The 23,513-nt window shown below is 35.4% G+C and overlaps 1 protein-coding gene across 4 annotated transcripts in view; it reads right to left on the minus strand.

Annotated features, from left to right (window-relative positions):
* Positions 1-23,513, minus strand: part of radil (Ras association and DIL domains) — a 101,062-nt gene that overhangs the window by 30,312 nt on the left and 47,237 nt on the right. For 3 of the 4 annotated variants that reach the window (XM_039774024.1, XM_039774023.1, XM_039774021.1), the window contains 3 exons: positions 22,076-22,227; positions 9,346-9,458; positions 5,171-5,411 (listed from right to left, as the gene is read on the minus strand). In XM_039774024.1, coding sequence (XP_039629958.1) covers positions 5,171-5,411; positions 9,346-9,458; positions 22,076-22,227 — 506 coding nt within the window. The remainder of the gene's footprint in view (positions 1-5,170; positions 5,412-9,345; positions 9,459-22,075; positions 22,228-23,513) is intronic. The other variant, XM_039774022.1, reaches the window with a different exon arrangement.

Genomic DNA, 23,513 nt, shown 5'->3' on the forward strand with positions numbered 1-23,513 from the left:
GTGTGTGCCGTGCAATGGATTGACACCCAGTCCAAGTGTTGTTCCTGCCTTGTGCGCGATGATTGCTGGGATAGGCTCCAGCTGCTCTGCAGCCCTGTTCTGGATAAGCAGGCAAAGACAATGGATGGATGAGTCTTCCTTATACACTATATTTTTAGTTAATAAGGTATTAGTTTTCTTTGCTTTTCTATATCAAGAACCTTTTACTTTTCCTCTTGAGGTTGACCGAGACAAACTAACATATGGCAGTGTGTAAAAACTGGCAACAATAAAAAAATATCTAATAACTGCTGAATGATGGATATGGAAGTGCCATAATTGAGTAGACCTGTCCTGTACGCTGCTTGGAAATATGTATACATGTGAGATTTTAATTTGTGAAATCTAAAGTGCCAACTGTCAGTACATACATAGATACAAGGATAATGCTCTACCATATAGGTGAGGGTTTAGAGTTATTCATTTATTCTTAAATATCTATTGGATTCATAATTAGTTATAATTATTTACTTCTCATTTTCATTTGTTTCAATAAGATCTGATCACAAAAAGATAAATTATATTTTTATTATAAACATCAATTACATTTTTCTTTGTTAATGCATGCTTTTGTTCCCAGTGCTGCTTGGACAGGCTTTGGTCCCTCTGAAACTTAAACTGAATTAAGCAGGCCTAATAAGCAGGTTTATTTTACATGTAATAAAAATGTAAACAATTTTGCCTAATACACAGAAGAGTATAAAACATTCCCTGAGAATCATGTATGATACTAATTTTATTTTATAATGCACAGCCTTTTCTCCTAGTGCTTTTCATCATTGTAAATGCTAGTCCTGCTGTCATAATAGGATTAACCAATGTCTGGTTTGTAATGAATGTACAATAATCCCCGCCTGTTTTTCACTAAGAAATTAATTTGTTTACTGCTTCCTACTTAATCCAAACCAATCTGTCGATTGTGCCTTTAAATGTTTGGGCTACAAGATGGTCTTTGTGGACTGTTGGAAAATGTTTAAAAATACTAGATATTTTGATGTATTTATTTTGGGATCCTGTGCAAGACATAAAGACTGAATTCTTCAGGCAGTCAGCAGAAGTTTCATGGATTTGTGTTAGAACATTTTGCCAGTGAATATTTGATAATGTTCTTACATTTAAGAAACTTTTAAAAACTCACACATTTATTCTCAAAGCCAGTCTTGCTTAAATCATAAACAATTAATTTATCCAGCATCTCTGTTGTGCAATTTACGAGTCCACTTTTTTAAAGACAACACAACCTGTAATACAATCTGCTTGGCAGGAGAAATAGTATCACTTAGAGCTTCATAAGCCCTTAGCAGCTTTTTCAATAAGTCATCAATGACATTAAATACTTTATCACGCCAGACCCTGTCAGGTCAATATGTATCATATTAAAAAGAGAAAGGTGGTGTCAAACGTCTTTTAAAAGGTTACAGCATTATAAAAACACCTGCAAGTGGTAGTTGTCACAGGTTCTTTTAATAAAGATTAACTGTTTCTGCTGAGCTCTGCATTGTAATGCCGATTCTGATCATGTTACTCATAGTAGCAACTGTAGTGGGCTATGGCTGAGCTGCCAGAGACAGACGATTGCATTAATAATTGATAACTAGTCCACTGGACACACAAGATAAAATAAACAAGAGCCTTTAAATGAATTAATGTAAGCTGAGCAGTTTACCTCAGCACTGCACCTTCAGTCTACTGATTCGATAATACATTAAAATGTGTACTGATGTCTCTAGGGCTCTTTAAATAATGCTGCAAACAACCACAAAAATTCAGGTTTCTTAAACTGCTTAATATTACTAAGTCTCTTTCTTAAAACCAGTTGGCTTTGGATATAAAGAGTAGCAATTACATGCAAAAGAAAATGTTCTTTAAAATCATTGGGATCAAATAATGTTAAGCGGGAGTTTTCGGATTTACTCCCATAATCCAGGGAAATGCAGTTTGGTTACCTGGTGAATGTTACTTGGCTGGTAATATGTGGGCACTGGTGTGGGTGTTTATGGAAGGGTATCTACCTGGGGCTGGCTCCAGCCTTCCATCTGGTGTGGCTGGAAGAGGCTCCTCATACCAGGGAAAGCAGTTTATTAAAATAAATAGTGTTGTTTGGGCATTTAATAAAATATAACAGGATACCTCATATTAATTTTAAAGCTAAAGATGTTTTTAAATGCTTTAACATATTATTTACAATCCATATTTTTAAATAAAATTAGTCATATCTGCAACAGGGTGATGTCTGAGCATGTGTTGGCTCCAGTTGTAATATCACTACCCTGGTAATAAAGGGTAAGCAGTTTTATGAGGTCATTATGGAAGAGCAATATGTTAAGGAGGAAACCAGTGCAGTTCCACCAGTTAGTAAGATTATTTCTGAACTGCTGTGACCATGCGTCTGAAATTTTACGTCCCTAGACAAGACGCTGATTTTATCTGCTTGTTAGATGTCTTCATGATTCACTAGATGAAACACCTGACATTGCCTGGGTATATTTATATAATGGGTTAAGGTAAGAAATCTATTTTTTCTTTGTTTATTAAATGCTGACCATTTTGTCATTGATGCCAACAATTCAAGTGTCCTATCCCTCATCTACACTATCCCTCAATCAATTTCTTTACACTCGTGACTCAAAAATTGTTCTTTTTGTGTACAATTGGTCTCCATCATTGCCATACCTACTTTTTTTGAGCTGGAACCATAAATGCCATTTTTTCCATTTCCTGGTTTAGAATGACAAATAGATTTTTAATCCCCCAAAAATAAACTGGATGACTTGTTATATAATTGAATTCATTGGCTACAGAAAGCATCTACAGTAGGGGACATGGAGGAGTTGGTGATCACAGTCATCACTACATGTCTCCATATTATTACAGGAGACAGAAACAGTGGCAATATCGTAATAAGTTTTTAAAGATGATTCAAAGCTGATTAATAAAATTGCTACAAATGTTTTATTGGCACAAAATCCTAAAATTATATCTGCCTCATCCTAAAACAAACTGGAATAAATGTCTACCATTAAAAAATGGTAAAAGTCAGTAATGATGTCCTTAGTCCATCTATACCATATGCCATTTGTGGTGCAAAAACCTCATTATTGTCTGTTTAAATTTATACTGTTGCTCATTTAGTTTCTTATCTTCAAAGTATATTCTGCTGTATTCTTTGTGTGTTTGTAGGTGGTTCTCATTGTAGGAGGGCCACCTGTCCATCACTGCAGGAGGCTGTAAAGTCTGAGCAACCCCACGGTCCCTTGCAGTTCATTCAATGAGCTGTGATGGTGGTGTGTTCTTCCATGTTTATTACGTTTTGATTATTTGTGATTTACTGGATGCTTGACCTAATGCTCTGTTACTGAGGTTTTTTTTTTCCTTAATTTATGATTAGGACTTATTTGCTTTGGATTGCTATTGCCAGACCATTGCTGGTTCTACACACAGAGTGATTTGCATTTGCACCATTTAATCTAATACACGCATCTTTGGGATGATGGAAGAAAAGCTGATGACTGGGAGGAAAGCCTGCATTAACAGAAGTAGAATGTGCACATCTTATACAGAAAGAGACTAGGTGTGGACTTCTGAATGTTCAATCTGTGAGGCAGCAGGGCTAACCACTGTGCCACCTTGCTACATTTGCAAGAAATAAATGCTCTGATACTTGAGCAAAAGCTTCACTATTTAATTAAATAAGCTAGATGGCCTGAGCAGTCTCTTTTTTGAAAACTGTCTCCATTCTTTATCTGTCTTACTATTTATTCTATGTTGCCCCATATGAGAAAACGTGACTGTGCACATGAGCTTGCCCTAAAAGGACAGGTACCCTGTCTAAAACTAATTTGTGTCAAGGTTTGTCAAGATAGGCACCAGAATTACCTTTTTGATGCTAATAGAGAAATATTATTTGAACTTAATATGGATGCATTTTTGACTTGACACCACATGCATAAGTAGGACATAATCTTATTATCATGGTGACATACTGTACATTGAAGATAATTACCTTATGTGGCTAGCATCCTAAGAAGTGCAACCATATCACATAAGCTTCTCACCCGCTTGACTTCAGTGGTATTTCTGTCTGTATCAGAATAATCTTCAAGCTCACTCTACTCCAAAAATAACTATCAGCACTACTAACTCCATATAAACCTTTGCAATAATCCAGCTATTCTGAAAGTAGCCTTCTAATGATTTCACTACTGTTCTACTCTCTGTAAACGCTACCTCTGCATTATGTCAGCCTCTGTCTAAAATACTAATCCAAGGTATATTAGATACTGAAAACTGAAAACTTGGCTACCTTCACTGTATTTAGAACAAGACATTCTCATGCAGTCCCTAATCTGTAACATCTCCATTTTCTGACCTTGTTATCCACCTCTAACTTACTTTTACCACAAACTATTTGCTACAGAGTTGCTGTACATAATTACTCATATGTATTTCAATGAACAGTGCAAGTCCATATATACCAGAAGAATGTCTAGCGTTCTAAAATAATTATAATTAAATAAAGCTCAGTGTGATGATAATCAGTGCATGATTACCAGAAGCCAGTTTCTTGTTTGTTTGTAAATCATACTTAATTTATTTAAAAGTATACAACTGCTTAAGATTAATATTACACTGGTGACAAAGAAAGAAACTAAACTATTTGTATGACAACTAAATATTTAATTTTATATAATCAAATCAAATCATATTATGAAAATATGCATTATTCATGTGCAGTCTGAATAACTAACTGCAGGTGTAAATGAACCGTCTTGTTGTTGTTTTGCATATTTTAAATTTTAATTAAGTAAATAACTTCAAGCACTGGAACTTACATAACAATTAAAACTTGTTTCTTGTTCCTTGTATACAAAAAAAAACATGTCAAATAGTGCAACACTAATAATCATTACTGGCATACAAAAAGAAGCTAGTAAATATTTAGAATGAACACAATAAAACATTTTCAAAATATGTAGAAATGAAAAAGTACTAATAGGTAGTACAATAGTTGAACTATTTGTTATAATGTTGAATGTTTTATCATCTTATCTGTAACAGTCATCACAAAATGAAAATATAAGCTGCACAGATGCCATAGCTGAATAAATCACATTAAATGAAAACAACTTACCTTTGTCTAAAAGCTGATTGAAAAGTGACACGTTGGTGAAGAAAAACAAGTAAGCAAACATCTGGGACTGGACCTCCATGTGCACCTCATACTGCTGCAGGAGGTCTAGAGTGGTCTGGTAGATCAACACCACTTTTCGAACCGCTTCAGGGACACTAGCAGAACTTCTCCAGGAGGAGTCAGTGGCCTCAGTCAAGAAGGGGTTACACTCCAGCAATCCAGGCAAGCAAACATATAACGACTGCATTGGGAATAAAAAATGTGTAAAGTTATGAACCAATCCGAAAGTAAACAGGAGGCTTTACAATGACGATAATAAAGCATTCCAATGTCTGTGTAGATTTTTCTTTGGATACTCTGCTTTTCCTCTGACATCTCAAAAACATGAACATTTTAATGGATTAATTGGCTACTCTAAACTAGCCCATTGTGAGTGCAAGTGTTTGTCTGTATGAGTCAGACTTGAGATGGACTTGTGCTCAATCCAGAACTGGTTTCTGCACCCCACTATGTTATGCTATGTTATGTGGAATAGTGGAAACTATTCCACATAATTGTGTTAAGATTTCACTCACATCACATGGAAGGGAATGACCAGCTAATGAACAAATTTGGGCCATGATGTATAAAAAGTCAGATAACCAGGCAAAGGACACAATACAGAGAGGACTGAATTAACAAACCAGAAACACAAACCAAACCTCCAATGTCATGATGCATAGTCAAAAAAGTCTTACACTAAGGGCTTACAGTTTTGGCTAATACTACCAAAAAAAAGTTTGAGGTGTATGTGTGAAAGAGATGCAGTACACAGAAGAAAGGAGCTGAGTGTTGCCATCTTTTATACATCGGACACAATAACAAAACATTCCATGTGATCTCCATTGTCATCCAATTAGCAACCAGCACAGCAGCCGTCAATTATATGGCTGTGGCCATACAGAAATAGGCAAAACATTCAGGTGACCATCCATGAAAAACCCAAATTGTAGCCATCGTGATAAAGATAAAAAAAATTATGAAAACAAAGTATATGTGTACGCAAACTCCAAAACTGACAATTGACATTTTTACAATTTTTTCTAAATTAATTATAAACAGGGTATGTCTGATTCAATCAAACCTTCTAAACAGGTGGTGAAGGAACCCACTGCTTTTAGAACTTATATAATTAGCACACCTCAAACCCAAAAAGATGTTTCACAAAATTTCAGATTAAATGTGCCTGCTGTAATTCCTGTTTGCTCTTTTCTCAATCAGACATTCAACACATTCAGATGACTATCCAGCACCAGGCTTACCCTCTGACTTTATTTTACATAGTACTAGAGTAACAGCCTTGAGAATCAAAGATATATTTGTAGTCAGACTGGTTTATACACTGGCAACAAAAAGGCTGTAGGGCTTATCAAAGCCTTTGAATAAGGCAGAGGTCTGATGAAGGATGCACAAGAGGTTAGAATGCCACAAAATGAGTTTGTTGGGTGACTGTCAGCCAAGATCAGATCACACAATTCTCAAAAGCCATATACTGTAGGTCGATAACACAGCTCCTAACAAAAAACACAGTATTAAGACAAATGAATAATCAATCCATTCCTAACTTAATGAAATTAAAATGCACCATTCAAGTTAGGGGTGGCAGAAAATTTCAATAAGACACAGCTGCATATTATATACAAATTCACAATTTACAGCTGCTAACCAATCTAACGTAACATAAGAGAATAGTCTTAAAACCGCTTCATTCTAATTCTGGGTCTTGGAGGGCTGAAGCTTATCCTTGTTGTACCAGGCACAAAATAGCTCTGGACGGGGAAGCAGTCCAGTGCACAGCTCACTCAAGCACATCCACAGGAGCCGATAAACGTAATCACAACATCTTTGGGGATGTTAGAGGAAAATCAAAGTACCTGGAGGAAATTTCACACAGACAGAGGAAGGACATGCAAACTTTATACAGACAGAAACATAGTGTGGCTTGAAACCTAGGACAGTGATCTGTGAAGCATCACCATGAACCACTGTGATGATATGCCATCCAACAATCTAGCATGCAGCACCAACCTCACTGTGCCATCTCTGAATACTATGAATAAGTTTTCTGTTTTTGTAGTCTTTGTTGTGGTTGCTTTGACATTTTATACATTTTCTGCTAACAACAATAAAAATTCAATTATATATATTAATAAAATGTGAATAGGTCCAAGAGTGCTTGTGAATAATTCCCTATTTATTGAAGAATTTAATGAATATGGAGTACAGTGACATTTTTATTGTACAAGTAGGGCACTTTAAAAATTAGGCAAGACATTCATTTAAATGATTATTAAGCTGCCTTAATATTTTGTAAATGTGTCTACTATTCAAAAAAGTGACAAAGTTTATTCATAAAAAAAATAACTGCTACATTTGTTACATTGCATCAGTTATGGAATCAACAGCAACAAAATTGAACAAAAGACAAATTGGATGGAGCACTTTGTACTTTTAAACAAGATAATAACAACAGCCCAACTTTCATGCCCAAAAGTAGAATGTTATACTTATTTATTTATCTAACAAATCATAAATGAAAACAGGTTTCTGTGTTTGTTTCTACATCTGGAGAAGAGGAAGTCATTTGTTCATTGTTTACTAGCAGACACCCCATGTGTTTAATAAGATTGAATTATTTACAGCTATGTAGTTAAATAATTTGCTGACAGTTGAACTAGAAATCTTCAAAATACAGAACAGTTAATATAACTCACCAGTCTAGTTAATAAATCATACTTTATGTACAAATTTCTAAACATTGATTTTGGGTTGCAGTTTGAAAAGAATCTCAGCTATAAAATTAAATAAATCATTGATGATTTTTCTGACAAGAAGTGTTGCCAGCACAAAAATGTGTGAGCTGGCAGCGATTTTCAGGGAATCGTTGATCATTTAGCAAGGGTCAGGTAGGAGATTTGGATTTCCAGCAGACTTGGGATGTCTGATGTAGTAAGTGTTGAAAAACCCACAAGAAATCCCGCACTATACAATTCATTACCTGTGCCACCGGGGTACACTGCAACATATACAAGACACTCTTTAGTATGGGCATGAATACAAGTCCAATGATATTGTCTTTGACATGTCTGTATCTTAACCGCTTACAAAAGAAATATTTTGTTACTACTACAACACTTGTAGTAGAAGCAGTAGCAGTAATATCAAATCAGGGCATTTCAAAAGTGCTAATATTGGTCAAGTTCAATAGAATCAAGCTACCAGAGTTCTTGCAGTGAATGAATCACTCACACGCTTAAAACACTGGTGGAAATTAAGGGAAAGTGTGTTCAAGACCAAAATCAGAAGGCACTTCTTCACACAGTGAGTTGTAGAAATCTGAAATAGCCATTGAGTTTAGGAAGAAACCTTGACAACTTAGCTAAAGCCAAGCAAAAGAGTTTGATGGATTGTATGATCTCCTCTCATTTATTAAACATCTTATATTCTGCACCCTCTGATTTTGTCTAAAATTTCTCATTTATATATATATATTACTCTGACAACCAACTTGAAGATCCCAGAGTACTTGCATATTTTAATAATTTACTGGCTGAAAGTTATCACTTTTTTAATAACTGGTGCTTTTGTCATTTATTTATGAGGCTACCTTTCTTGACTGTGCAACAGTGTTACACATGACAGAGATTAGACTTGGGCATAAAGGCGTACATAAAATTTACATTAGGCAAGCTGTATAACACCAATTATAGCTGACACAATGGGCCAGATGGGCTGTGAGTCTGTTGTTCTCTTCCCACTAGAGGATACTAAAAGAAAACAAAGACATGAGTTTGGAAGTCCAGGGGAGGCTACATGAATATATTATGGATTCTCTCAATCTTTCTTTCAATATATCATGACTCTTGATCTTGCCCAAAAGATGCTGCAAGATTAGACTTGGATTTTTATTATGTTAATTCTTTGCTTAATTTAACAAAACATACCATATTATCCTCTACATTATCTGCTGTTTTCATTAAAGAAGAGCAAAAGCAAGTTTCTATTATATAAGCTATTTAAAACATAAAGATTCAGAAAAAAATTGTAGATAATATTTTCATTACCAGCCTAATTCTATTTTTATGCTTTGAATTTCAAAGAGGAGAGTTTGCTGTTTGGGCCAGGTGCATACATACTTTTGTAATGTAATATACACATTGCTGGAATGTGTACATTATGACTTCTTCCAGAATTGTCATGGCTTCTTCGTTAGCGGATATTGTGGTGGAAAGAAGAGATTCTTTGGACCCTAAAAGTAAAAATAAAATACATTTAAAGCCAATAAAAAGGAAGATGAAAATGAGTATTTACATTATTATAAAGGTACTTGTATTGAAAGGTTTGAGTACTCATAAATCATAATGTTTAATGTATTTACTCTGTAAATGCAGTATACATTTAAATGCATACCCTCATATTCTCCAACTACATGTTCTAGATTACACTTACCCAAAACTAGAAGGCCACCTAATACAAAACTACCTCCGTAACAAAAAAGAATTTTTAAGGATAGAACAGCCTCAACACAACCTCAAATCATTATAACCGATTCCAAGTTACTTGTTCCCATCTTGTGAGCCTTAAAACCACCTATCTAGGAGCTCCATAAACACAAAAATTTCAGATTATTATCTGCTATCAAAAGTTTTACTCCAATTCCAAAAACGTTGTGATACTACGGAAAATGCTAATAAAACTAAAAGGAGTAATTTGTAAATTTACTTTGACTTGTTTTCAAACAAAAACAATATAAAGACAAGATATTTCATGTTTTACTATATCAACTACATTGATTTTTGAAGATATATACTGTATATATTTTGAATTCATGTCTGCACCATGTTCCAAAATTTTTTTACAAGGTAGATGTCAAAAGCTGAAATAACAAGGTGATGAGAAACAGCCGAGGCAATCATGTTCTAATATATGATGAACATCTGAAAGAGGCCTAGTCCTTCAACAGCAAGGATGGGTAAAAGGCTCACCAATTTGTTAACAGATGTATAATATAATATAATATAATATAATATAATTTTAATGTTAAAAAGTGTTTTATTTTCTTTTTTTAATTCCAAGTTTGTTTGTTAAAAGCATTTTTGGATATTAAGTGAAGCTTTTAAAAGCGTGACTTTTACTATTTTTATTAGGACTTGAACTTGTAGTATCAGTAATGTAGTTTAGCTAACCACAGAGAGAGGAAGTATTAGTACAGACAGAAGGCAGGTTTATTTTTACAAAAGCAGACAGACCTTTTGCAGAAAAGTCTAGCAAGATGAAAAGTTCAGAACCTTAAATGGTAATCTGGTCACTTTTCTGGACTTTCCACATGTGTATAAGCAGAGAGGGGCTTGGGGTATCTCACACTGGCCCTGACAAGCTTTTAAAAGTCAGCTTTAAGCAGGAATTGATTTAAAAGAACCAGTAAGAAGGGAAACCAAGGAGATCCATAAAGTCAGACGAGAAATGTAACCTTAAGAGACTCAAAGCCACAAACCAATTGGGTGTGCTAGCTAGCATCGTCTGTGACAGCTTCTGAAATATTCAGGTTGTATTAATCAATTTGCCACACCCATTTTTTTTATTTGCTTTCCCTTTTCAGCACTTTAAGAATATTTAGGAATGTTAAAAACATTTATTTCAATGGCACATTTTCATACAGAGAATGTAGCTTAAAGTCATTTACAGGATGTCAAAGGGATAGTTAAAAGAAAAGAAAAACAAATATCTGCAATGATTGAATAAAGGTTTATTGCCTGCTCCTTAATCTCGTCGCCTGGGGGTATATAGGAAGGACAAGAAGTCCTCTAATAGGAAAAATGAAGCACAGCTGCGGTCAGTCCTGGGTGATGTCGGAGTCCATAGTTCCAGCTACAAGTGTATTGCGACTGTGGTCTGTGTCTCCTTCCAGGTCCCAAGGATAAGAGAACAAGATTGTGGGTGTGGGACATACAGTATATGTGGGTCTACTGACAAAGCATCTGGGTGTTGCAATAAAGGTGTCTAATGTTTTTGGATGGGGTCATTTCGAAACCCTTCCGTGATAAAATCGATGCATCAGTGAATAATTCAGCACTTTGAGAACAATGTTCCCCAAAGACCAGTTGGTATAATTTGGGACATTTCACCCTCTACGGCACACAATATGATTAAGAGACTCAAGAGATTTGATCAAATCTCAGTGCGCAAAGGGCCAATCTCAAAACCCAAAACCATTTCTGAACGTGTATGATCACTAAACCCTCATATGCCATGTTTTGTAAAAGTGATCATGGATATCATAATGGATATCATGACATGGGCCTTTGCCAGTCAATACCATTTACCACTGTATCCACAGATGTAAGTTAAGGTTTTACTGTGCAAAACAGAAGCTACCCATCAACACTATCCAGAAATGCAGCCAACTTCTCTGGGCTCTGTCACAACTGAGGCAGAAAGTAGTACAGTGGAACATATGAGTCAGCATTTCAAAAAGTTTTTTGAATAAACATTCTTTGGGCTAAAGTGGTAAATGACAATCCAAGCTGTTATCACTATCAAGTCCAGCGTCTGTCATGCATTGGGAGTGTGTCAATGCCCATGGCAAGGGTGACTTGCACATCTGTGAGGGCACCATTAATGCAGAAGATATGTACAGCAACACATACTGCCATCCAGACCCTGTTGTTTCCAAGGATGTCCCAAATTTTCCAGCAGGACAACACCAAACCACATTCTGCCAGGATTACAAGGGAATGGCTACATAAGCAGAGAGTTTGAGTACGTGACTGGCCTGTGTGCAGGACTGACCAGTCTCTGGCTGAGAATGTGTATCACATTATTAAGTTCGAAATACAGCTATTGAAGACCTGTAATAGTGGATGAATGGGGGGAAATTCCACTTGCTAAACTCAACCACTTGTGTCTTCAGTGCCCAAATATCTAATAAGTGTTATTAAAAAAATGGTGGTAAACACTTGACTGTCCAAGCATACTAGAAATGTGCTGCAGTCATCAGATTTGACTTTATGTTTAAAAAAATGTAAAAAAAAAAAACAGCTTTAAATTCACAAGGTATAGAACATTAAATAATGTGTTGTATTGTTTTCAATATAGTACAGGGTTCCCACTGGAATGGTCCAAAGTCATTGAACAGTTAACTGCTGTGTAATTTTGTTATCATTCTACCCAAAAGGTTAGGGAGGTCAACTTCTAATGATCAAATGCATTGTTCTTAATAAAAGATACAGTATAGCAAAGCTAAGTTTTAATCTTGGAGCGAGTGCTTAAATCAGGACATAGTCATGGGGCTGCATTTAATGTAGCAAAGCGGTGAGATGATAGTAGAGGCTGTCCCAATGGGACATTAATGAACAATTCAATGTCAGAACTTACACTTAACTGCTTGCAAACCATCTTGCTCTATTGGATTGTCAACCCATCCATCCATCCATCTTTCAAACCCTCTGTATCCAGAGCAGAGAAGTGTGGAAGGCAAGAACAATCCCTGGACAGGGCAGCAGACCATTGCAGGGCGAGAGCACACACACCCACACCCACACTAGGGCCAGTTTAGCAGTGCCAATCTGCTTGCCCTGCATGTCTCTGAAATGTGGAAGGAAATCCACAATGACACAGGAAGAACATGCAAACTCCAGGCAGAGAGGTCCCAGGACAATCTAAATCATGCAAATAACTTTGTAAACCTGCTGATTTCCAACACAGGATGATGAGCTGGAGCCCTGGATGAGATGCCAGCCATTACACAGCACACTTACACTTAGACACAGTCTCACATCAGCTTAAAATATCTTTAGCTTCATTATTCATAGAAGACCACTGACCAAAACATAATGGAAAAGGAGTGTCCTATTTGCATAAAATATATAAAAAAATCAATGCACTGTTCAAAATTTTTGTAGTATTTGGCAGTCATTTTTTAAAAAAATTGTCCTCAGAGAAATTAATATGCTGTATCATTGTTAACCTTTTGGATAGACTGTATCATTATCTATGAGTAACTACTTCAAATTAAATCTTTTTCTTTCTATGCACTCTAGATCAGTTAGGTAAGGGGCATTTAATCTGAATAAAATTCAGTTTTGTAATTCTGACTGATCTGTAAGGTATACATTCATTATTAAATAAAACATACCATGGTCCGATGTCCAGCTGGAATGTTATATACCAAATATCTGTTCCAAAATTTATTATGAGATGAGACACCCAAACACAAAAGTCCAACAATGTTTGTGTGCTTTATAGTTGCCCACCACTATAATGTCTGCTGATTGCAGCTCTTCATAATTATTGCTCTTAACCTCATTGCTTCGAATTTCTTCTTTTAATAAAAAATTAATTATAAACAAAGCTAACCCGTGACTGCAATTTACACACGACTTAGTCTATGCCAATATACTTTATTTAAACATACTCAACAATTTCTACTTGGTATCCATTTTGCTGATTTATGACACAATGTTCAAAGTTTCCACATAATGTCAGTCTGTCATTAAAGTATTATTTGTTGATTAACTGGTAGCTTAAAATAGATTGGAATGGTATACTCCTATCCATTCTGATGTAATACCTGTTTAATGTCGGCATTCAAGATATTTCTTTCAAAGGCCTCGCACAAAGCTAGCATTTTACCATCTCAGAGCAGTGCTTCCATTTCATTATTAGCACGTTCCTAGCACTTCTGCTATACAAAAAAAAGTCGAATCCCCATAATAATGAACAAATATCAAAAACAAATTGTTGAATTCTTAGGTACTTTTAAAATAAGTAAACGTCGAAGTATTCTAAAAATCGCCTACTCAGAAGACTGTAAAAAATGTGACATGGATGTCGGACTTCTAATTTTATGATGCTGCCTGAATTATATTTGAAGCTCATTTATTTTCCTTTTAGGGTATTTGTTATAGACAGTATCTTTTATGAAGATCTGGAACCTGTCATCCTCGCAGGGTAAAACAATTTGTAATTGTGCATTTCAGCAGTCACTATCTTAGATCATCACTCTTTGGCTGCTGGGCACCAATTCTTTTTGGCCTTTTTTCTACATTACACATGTTTCTTTATTTATAAGCAGAATGCCACTGAGAATTTTAACCCTGCATCTGTAAGATATTTAATGTAGGCTAAATGACATTTTTAAATGTTTGGCATGCTGATATGTATCACATTTGATGAAGATTTATTCCCTACTTTTCCACTCTATAAAACTATCTAGAATGACATAACTTCTTTGGAAAATTGACACAAGCAGACAAGCAAATTCCTACCTGAAAAAAACAATCCTGAACAACCAGCTTTTAAAAATAAGAAACACCAACTCCACTGTAAGTAACATTTATCATAATTTTAAAGCAAGAGCAAAATTTGTAGTTTTAGCAGTTGGGCTCCTACACAAACATTGTTAAACAACGTTATATATATTATTATTATTATTATTATTATTATTATTATTATTATTATTATTATTATTTCTATAATAGAAATTATAATTTTCAACTGGAATACATGATTTTCCAAAGTACAGTCTTCAGCATGATTTTAGAAATATGCAACGGAAAAAAAATCAAAACCTGCATCCTGCATTAAAGTGACAGAAAGAATATTCATAACAAAAAAAGAGTACAATCATAAATAAAAGAAGATTTTTGACAAATACTTGAGAACAGTGCACTGTAATGGACTGGCTGTCCTTCCAGTGTTAGTTTCTGTCTGTTGTCTGTCGCAGATGCAGATTACACAAGCTCTGTCAATGGGTGGAAATGAGACATAAATCATTTTTTACAGTTCATTAGTGCTAATTTCCCATAATTTTAATGCATAGTTTATTAACTCTATTCCACAAGTAAAAGACAAATTAGCATACAAAGCTGAAGCTGCTGCACATAACTGTTCCTACATCTACCCATTTACTGAGCCCACTTACCCAATTCAGGGTTGCAGTGAACACTAACACATCATGACACTCACTGAAATACAATCAAAAACACTAGAAGACTTTGGGACAATTAATTCAGTACACGTCTTTGTACTTTGTACTGTGACCAAGGCAGGATTTAAATCTAGGAATCTTCAGCTCTTTTGCCTTTAAATAGCAAGGACAGGTTTTGTGAGACTAAGCAGAAGATAAGACATGCTCAAAATATAGCAAAAAAGTCAAACACCTGGACATCATAAGCACAGGCAACAAAAGCAACTAAAGCCAACATATGAGGTACTGATCTTCCTTCACCTCTCTTTTGTACCACATTTTTGGGAAAGAAATGGGTCAACAGTTACATCTAGAAATATAGACAGGAATGTACATCAATACAAAAGCAAATCAAAAAGTAGTCTTTAAGTGAAGAATTTATTATCACCACTAAGCTACACATATTTTTCTATTATTATATTTTGTTTAAATGCAAAAAGAAAATTCTTACAAAATCCATACTTTAACTTTCTGTTTCACTTAACTATGACACAGAAATTATTATAAATCTGTACTACTTATCAATCAAAGTTGTTTACCATTTCCCTACTTTATTTTTAAACTTCATGTTGATGAGACTTCTAGTGTCTCATCTCCTTAGGCTAAATCTGCTAGTGATAAGTCTACCTGGGATTGAAACGCTCTACACGAAGGTCACAGCTATCTGTAACTGAAGGTGGACGGAACAGATTTAGTTCAAGATCAACATATCGTGTAGTTTCAACAGTTTTACTTTGTGGATCAAGTTTGACAAAGTTCCCTCAGAGATTACTCTAAACACATGAGACGTTTTCTCATCACCAAATTTTCATTGCATCACCTGTGTTTTTCACCTCAAAATCATAAGCATTAACTTAGAGATGTAGAAACATGTTCCTATTGGCTGATGAAAGACAAATGTTAAAGGACTGTTTATACTGCTACTCTTACACAGCTACAGTCATGTCTGTATCATATAAATATTGAACAGATATCTACAGGCTAGACAAAAATTTTGATGCATCCACTTAATACGACTCTTTCATTTTAAGAATTTTTGGAAGCTAGGGATTGTGTCAGCAACAATGGGAAAAAACGGGAGCCAACCATAAATGGTTATTGCCACGCTTGGGTCACAGAATTGCACAGAAACACAGGAGATTGTAGAAACAGGAACTTTGTTCAAACACTTCAAACAAGCATGTCTATTTCAGAAGTAAAATGAGCTCCATATGTAGTTAGTTCTAAATTAAAAGAATAGACAAACATCATAGGGGTGCACAACGGGAGTGGGACCCCCAACAGGAGCAGAGGATGTCTGGGGGAGGAGAGAGAAACAAAGCAATCAGCCAAAAAGGACAGGTGCTGTTCTTGCTTTTAAGTATGCAAAGCACCACGCGAGGAGCATATCACACGATGGAGCAGCTGCAAGTAAGGGAGCATAGAGGAGGTAAACTGTATTTATTCCCATTGTTTCAGCATTTAAGAGGGGGTTTTGGAGGAGCATCCATGTTTTCTAGGGGCGCATTCAGCACCCCTGTTCACAGTATCAATCCACTCAACAACATACTCGCTCACAAAATGACAATTTACACTCGCCAGTTAACCTAATCTGTGTCTTGAGAACTCAGGCTCAATATTACTGTGAAAAGGAATAGACCAGGAGATGCAGAACGCACCAGAATCCCAGTCAAAATGGCAGGCAAATATATTGTAAAGATAAATGGATTGAAAAACCAAAACGAGAGTAAAGCAAAAATCAGAGTCTGATGCTAGGGCCTACTTGAAATGAATAATAACTAACGCTAAGTTCTTCAGAGATTCGATACATGCATCCACCAAGGGATAGCGCTATGATATCATTAGCGCAAATGAATTGGTCATATAACACTACTACTGAAAACAAAATTTTTAAAAAACAAAACTTGTTCAATTCAAATTGAAGCATTAAACAAAACATAAAAATAGAATCCTCTATGTAAAAAAGCATCCTTAACTAAAATTATTTGTATAAAAAGACCAGAATATATGACAATAAGTGGTATGTGGAACAAAACAAATCATAAGCAGACCAAAGGTAGAGTTGCAGAACTTGCACACTCTACACAGACAATGACTGGGCTGTGAAGCAGCAGTGTTAAATGCAACACCACCATGCTATGCTTAGTGAAGAACTGTCATTGGTAAATGACCATTTGTGAAACAAGGAAGCAATGAAAGGACATCATATTTGCACAAAATTTCTATCGGGTGTAACTATTGTGGACTACAGAAAGTCTCTTCATGCCTCTCAAAGCAGACAAGCTGCCTTCTTGTTACTGGCATGACTAGGTAGAACCTAATACAACATTAGACTGAATGGAAAGACTTGTTTCAGCTATGCAGTGGATATAGAACAGCAATTCTTTGCATTTATTTGAAAAACTGTTATTTCAAGGTTTTGTCCTACATGGCACATACTGTATGCTTTGATTTTGCATCAGTATTCTGTCACTGTACAGGCCATGTTACCTGGTGCCTTGTAGCTCTCCCCTTCAAGTCTAACCATTTTGTTATGCACTGCTCTTCATCATTAATCACTTTGTTATGTTCCTGTAAATTGTTTTTCTTTTTTTTTTGTGAAGATTTAAACTGATTAACAAACATGAATGGGATTGCTTAATTTCACCTAAGGTTTCTGGGATGAGTCCTGGCTTGCCTTGCAACATTAAAGAGAATAATGAAGTTTCATAAAATGCATACTTGAATACATTAAGGAGTCAATTAATTAGTTCTAACAATAATCTGTTTAGCCCTTAATCTGAAGAAAAGCATTACAGTTAATTGTAAATGACAAACAGGCCATGCTTAACAAATATGGCAAACCTAATCAATTAAAATTAGTCACAACAGGTATTTTATTATTAAATTACATTGAATAGAGTTTTAATGTATTATTATTTCATCAGTGTCACAGGAAATAGCAGTAGTTGTTTGTCTTAATTATCGCTTAGGACAGGAATGGAAAGTAATATATGGCCTTCACACAAAACACAGACAGCAAAAGAAAACCTTCCAACTTACAATCATTGCTCTTCTTTTGTGATCAGCTAAATTCCCACCTATAATAAAACATCACCCAGTATAAAGACGTTTCCATTTTTCTACCCACTCATTATCACATACTATATATTGATCAGGTCCTTTTTAACAGCAAAATGTTGAGGGCAACATTTGTCAAAAAAGAAAGCAAAGGAAGACACTAAACTCCTGTCCTCCTTTATGCTATCACTAACTTCTCCTACATTTAAAACTTTGATGGACCCTTGTCTTAGACTCCCACAAAAGACAAACTTCCAAAACCATTCCCATATAAAAAAGGTCATGAGCTTCTCCTTTTTGAAGTCTAATAGCAACTTCTGTATTGATTCATTATATCAGCCAAAAAACACTTCATTCATCTGCAATTTGTTTATAATGTCTGCACATTTAAAAGAAAAAGTTCAATATTGTCAAAACATCATTGAATATGTGAATTTCCCCTTGGGATTAATAAAGTATCTATCTATCTATCTATCTATCTATCTATCTATCTATCTATCTATCTATCTATCTATCTATCTATCTATCTATAATATACTAACTTTCCTATCTATCTATCTATCTATAAACAGCCATTATGAGACCCAACAAGCGACAGTAGCCACTGCATAATCACACTGTTGCTCTACTGAGCTACACTGACTTCAAGTGTGCTTTTGGTTTAAAGAAGCACGCTGCAAGGGCACCATTAGGGTGAATCCCTATTAAGCCTCTGGAGGATAACTGCATTATCAAGACTACAAGCTGTCTCTATTTATTAGCTCTACAAGACCTTCTCCTAACAAAGCATTTGCTACTCATAAAATTATTGTGAACCATAACAAAAAATGCCTTCAGTGAATTCTCCTTCTAAAGACATTTTTAAACTCTTTTTTACTGGCACATTCTGCTAATAGCAGTCAGTCAGTCAGTCATTTTCCAACCCGCTATATCCTAACTACAGGGTCCCCCTGGAGCCGATCCCAGCCAGCACAGGGTGCAAGGCAGGAACAAACCTGCAGAACACACCCAGCACACACTAGGATCGCCAATGCACCTAACTTGCATGACTTTGGACGGAAACCCACGCAGACATGGGGAGAACATGCAAACTCCTCGCAGGGAGGACCCGGGAAGCGAACCCAAGTCTCCTAACTGCGAGGCAGCAGCGCTACCACTGCACCACCGTGCCGCCCTGCTAAAGTTTTTCCTTAATTGTACATATTAGAATATTATTTAACTTAAATGGTAGTAAAACTCAGCTGAAAATCTTGTAGTCATTTGGTATGAAATGTAAATGATCATTTAAAAAAAAACGTATTCCACTGTTCAAGTGATATGAGCAAGCGCAGCTAATTTAACATCCCCACATCATTTTGGGCCAATCAATGCAGTCCTCAGAGCCAATCTTCATTTTAAAATTAATGATCACACGTCCTGACCTTCCTTAGCTAAGACAGGAGAATAATTAATGCAGAAAATGAACTCAAAAACATCATACCTGAAGGTCAGGGCTGCCTCTACCATTTAGGCAAACTAGGTGGTCATCAAGGGTGGCAAAATTGGATGTGGGGATGAGGTGGAAGACAGCTTTATTTTTTTAAACAATACAGACCTACAGACACTAAGACTCAATAAGACTGTCTGATTATACCGCTTTATATTATTTTCACATACTAGTGATGTTTGGTCTTAATGTCTGATGACCTACACAATCTAACAATAATACTTATAATGATATTAATAATCTTCAAACTGACTCAAACATGGCAAAATAAAATTAAACGATCAAAATGGCAACAGGACTGCAGCTCTTAAATACTTTGCTGATTTAATTTAAACTATAATCATCTCCCAAATGGGCTTACATTAAATCTTGTGTTAAAACTTTGAAAATATCATTCTCTGTTGTTCACCAGCATCTATAAGATTTGATTCTGGTACGCTAGAGCAGTTCTCCATCGTCCATCTCTTGCTGGAAAAAACTTTGTGAGGTTCTGCATTGATTGATTAGTTATATTACATACTGTACACGAGAATGAAATAAATAGGAATCATGTGTAAACATTCCTATTTAATGATAATCATTATACTTCAATTTCATTGAACCTTGTGATATTGTCAGTTTTAAATGACATGTTCAGTATATAATATGGAGCTGCCTTCATAAAACTATAACTAGAACGATACCATCATTGTAAAGTACATGGAGGGCTAGAGGTTTAAATAAAACACTATACAGTTAATAATTGTGGTATACGTGATAATAAAATTGTGATTTTTTTTTTCTTTTATAAAAACATTAAATGCAATAAAAATATTGCCCAATTCCTACTTGGTTTTCTGAAATGGCACTTCTCAAGAGCATATTTCAGTGTGTTTTTATACTCTACAACAGGAGAAAATATAGCTTCAATGTTGTTTGTGAATTATTTACACTACAGCCTTGTTTCTGGCATAAACTATTCCCATTAGTTATTTTAGATTATCTAAAGGTGCTACTGCATCTTGTATTCCTCTAGGAACAAACTAAGGTTTGCTTTATACCTTTGATATCTACAACAAAAAACATATTCGTCTCAAGTTAAATTCCAGTAAGGAATACAAAGTGAAAACTAAAAGTGATGAGTGAGATTTATGACGTGCAGAGAAAAAAGTGAGAAGTGGGGAGCAAAAGGTGGCAAATGAGAAATAATGAAAGAATGGTGACAAATAATAGGTGTCAAAAAGAGAATGAGAAAGACACAAATGAAACAAGACAGACAAGGTTAAAATATACAAATCCTGATCTATCATAAGAAGAATCATTTCTCAAAATGAATTTTGAGCAAAATCTTATTAAAATGATTTTAAAATATTGTATGTATGAATGGAGATAGATAGATAGATAGATAGATAGATAGATAGATAGATAGATAGATAGATAGATAGATAGATTATCATTTCCTTAGATGAATCACAAATAAATATGTCTCAACTTTAGAAAAAGGTGCGAAAAAATATATAAGGACTGATGCATGATAAATGGTAATGCTAATGCCTGACGGCTGAAGAAATGAAAAATACTAATGTATTATCATGGACATTGTAATGAAAAAGTTAATTGAGCATAACTCTGCCCCTACAATTTGAAATAATACTTAAATAGTTGATTTGTACATACAGTATCAATAATGGACACACACATATAAATAGGGCTTTTTTTCACAAATAACTTATGCATAAACAAGTTTATTTAAAATACATCAGTAACACTTTAGTTGAGGTACTGTAAAATTTACAAAGGTTTCTTTTGGTCTTCTTGAGACATATAAAACATCAGTAGATCGGTTATTCATCTCTGTGCAGTGTGCCATATTGACATGACGGTAAAATGACTTGTTAGCATGAAGGACTCGCAGGTCTCATAATACTGTTAATATGTAATATCAAGAGCAACGTGTTTCAGTTAAGCCACCTCAGACCGCTCCAAAGTGATGTTTTTTTAGTAGGTCACATTGCAGAGATGAAAAGACTCTTTCCTGAATCTTTGTTAAGTGTTATAAAGATGAATAGATGTAATAGATGTATTTTTGCAGTACCTACATTAAAGTATTACCAACACAGCCAATGATAAAATTGTTGCTATTTATAGGTGAATATTTTTAAACAATTTTTTTATAAGTAAATGAATACACATATAAATTAAAGTAAAATATTGCCACTAATAAAATTGCCACTGAATTGAATTTTGCTATTTATGGTGCAATTTTTAAAAATAACTAAATATGCCATTTTTGAACATTAATTCAAAGCAGTGCAAGTTTCTCTTAGTGTATTATTTCATGTTTGATTTGCATCCTTCTCATATAGTATCTCACCTTTGACATCTTCAATGCCTTGTATGTATTCTGGAGTCTTTTGCTGTATGAAGTACAGGATTTCAATACTGTTTGCCATCCAAAAGACAATAAGCTGTAGATCTGGGACCAAATCTGTTATACTTAGGAGGGACAAAGAAGCAGGATCCTGACTACAAAGCAGAAAAAGTTAAGTATACATTTGTTACCACTAGTAATGACAAAGAAAATGGTAGTATTAAGTCAGCGCTAAAGTGTACACATGGTTTTCTTGGTTTAGCAAAAAAATGAAATACTATTATGAGCAAGTAGATAATTCTGGATCCAGCAAAAGAGACTCAGACCATCACCCTTCCTCCTCCATGTTTGACAGATGGTATCACACTGAGGAACCATCCTTTTGTTTACTCAACAGCGTACAATAACCTTGCATGATGAGCTACATACAGCTTATGAAAAACACAAAAAAGAAATACTATACTTGAGTAAATGACGTAAACCAATGAAAATCATATCCATCTAATAATGATTACAATATACAGGTATCCTCAGATTTCACAATATTCATACCGATTACCTGTTTCAATTCAAAAGAATATACCATCCATCCATTATCCAACCCGCTATATCCTAACTACATGGTCGTGGGGGTCTGCTGGAGCCAATCCCAGCCAACACAGGCAGGAATAAAAACCCCAGGCAGGGCGCCAGCCCACCGCAGGGCGCACACACACACACACATCAGGGACAATTTAGGATCGCCAATGCACCTAACCTGCATGTCTTTGGACTGTGGGAGGAAACCCACGCAGACACAGGGAGAACATGCAAACTCCACGGAGGGAGGACCCAGAAAGTGAACCCAAGTCTCCTAACTGCGAGGCAGCAGCACTACCACTGCGCAACCATGCCACCCCAAAAGAACATACTTTCCTGTAAAACTGTGTTTTGAAATGGCCATCAATAAAATCCAAGTCACCAGGAAAAGCAGGAATGGATCTAATGCAGGAATGGACAATTGTATATTGAGACATTGAAGAGTAAGCACCACCGGTGAACTAATAATATTATTTAAATGATGTCTTTATCCAAGGCCACTTACAACATTTCAGATACAATTGGTTACATTTTTTCATTTTTCCTATTAGGGCACAGGCAGGCAAAGTGTCATGCTCAAGGTCAGTCAATGTCAGTAGCAGGATTTGAATCCACAACCTCAGGGTTTGAAGTCTAAAACCTTAACCACAATGCCACGCTGCCTGCCCAGAATATTAGCCCATAGAAGAAAAAACAAAACATTTTTGAGTACAGAAAAGCACTTAGCTTGTCATACAAGGCTTCTGATACATCCAATTAAATGATTAATTTACTCCCATTGTCTAATAGAATTTCCAGGATGAGGTTAGGTAACACAACATCCCAAAAAACATCCTTTTAGGTACACATAGCTTTTTCTGTG

The sequence above is a fragment of the Polypterus senegalus genome, chromosome 13 (genome assembly GCF_016835505.1).
Source record: "Polypterus senegalus isolate Bchr_013 chromosome 13, ASM1683550v1, whole genome shotgun sequence".
In the NCBI taxonomy this organism is placed as follows: domain Eukaryota; kingdom Metazoa; phylum Chordata; class Cladistia; order Polypteriformes; family Polypteridae; genus Polypterus; species Polypterus senegalus.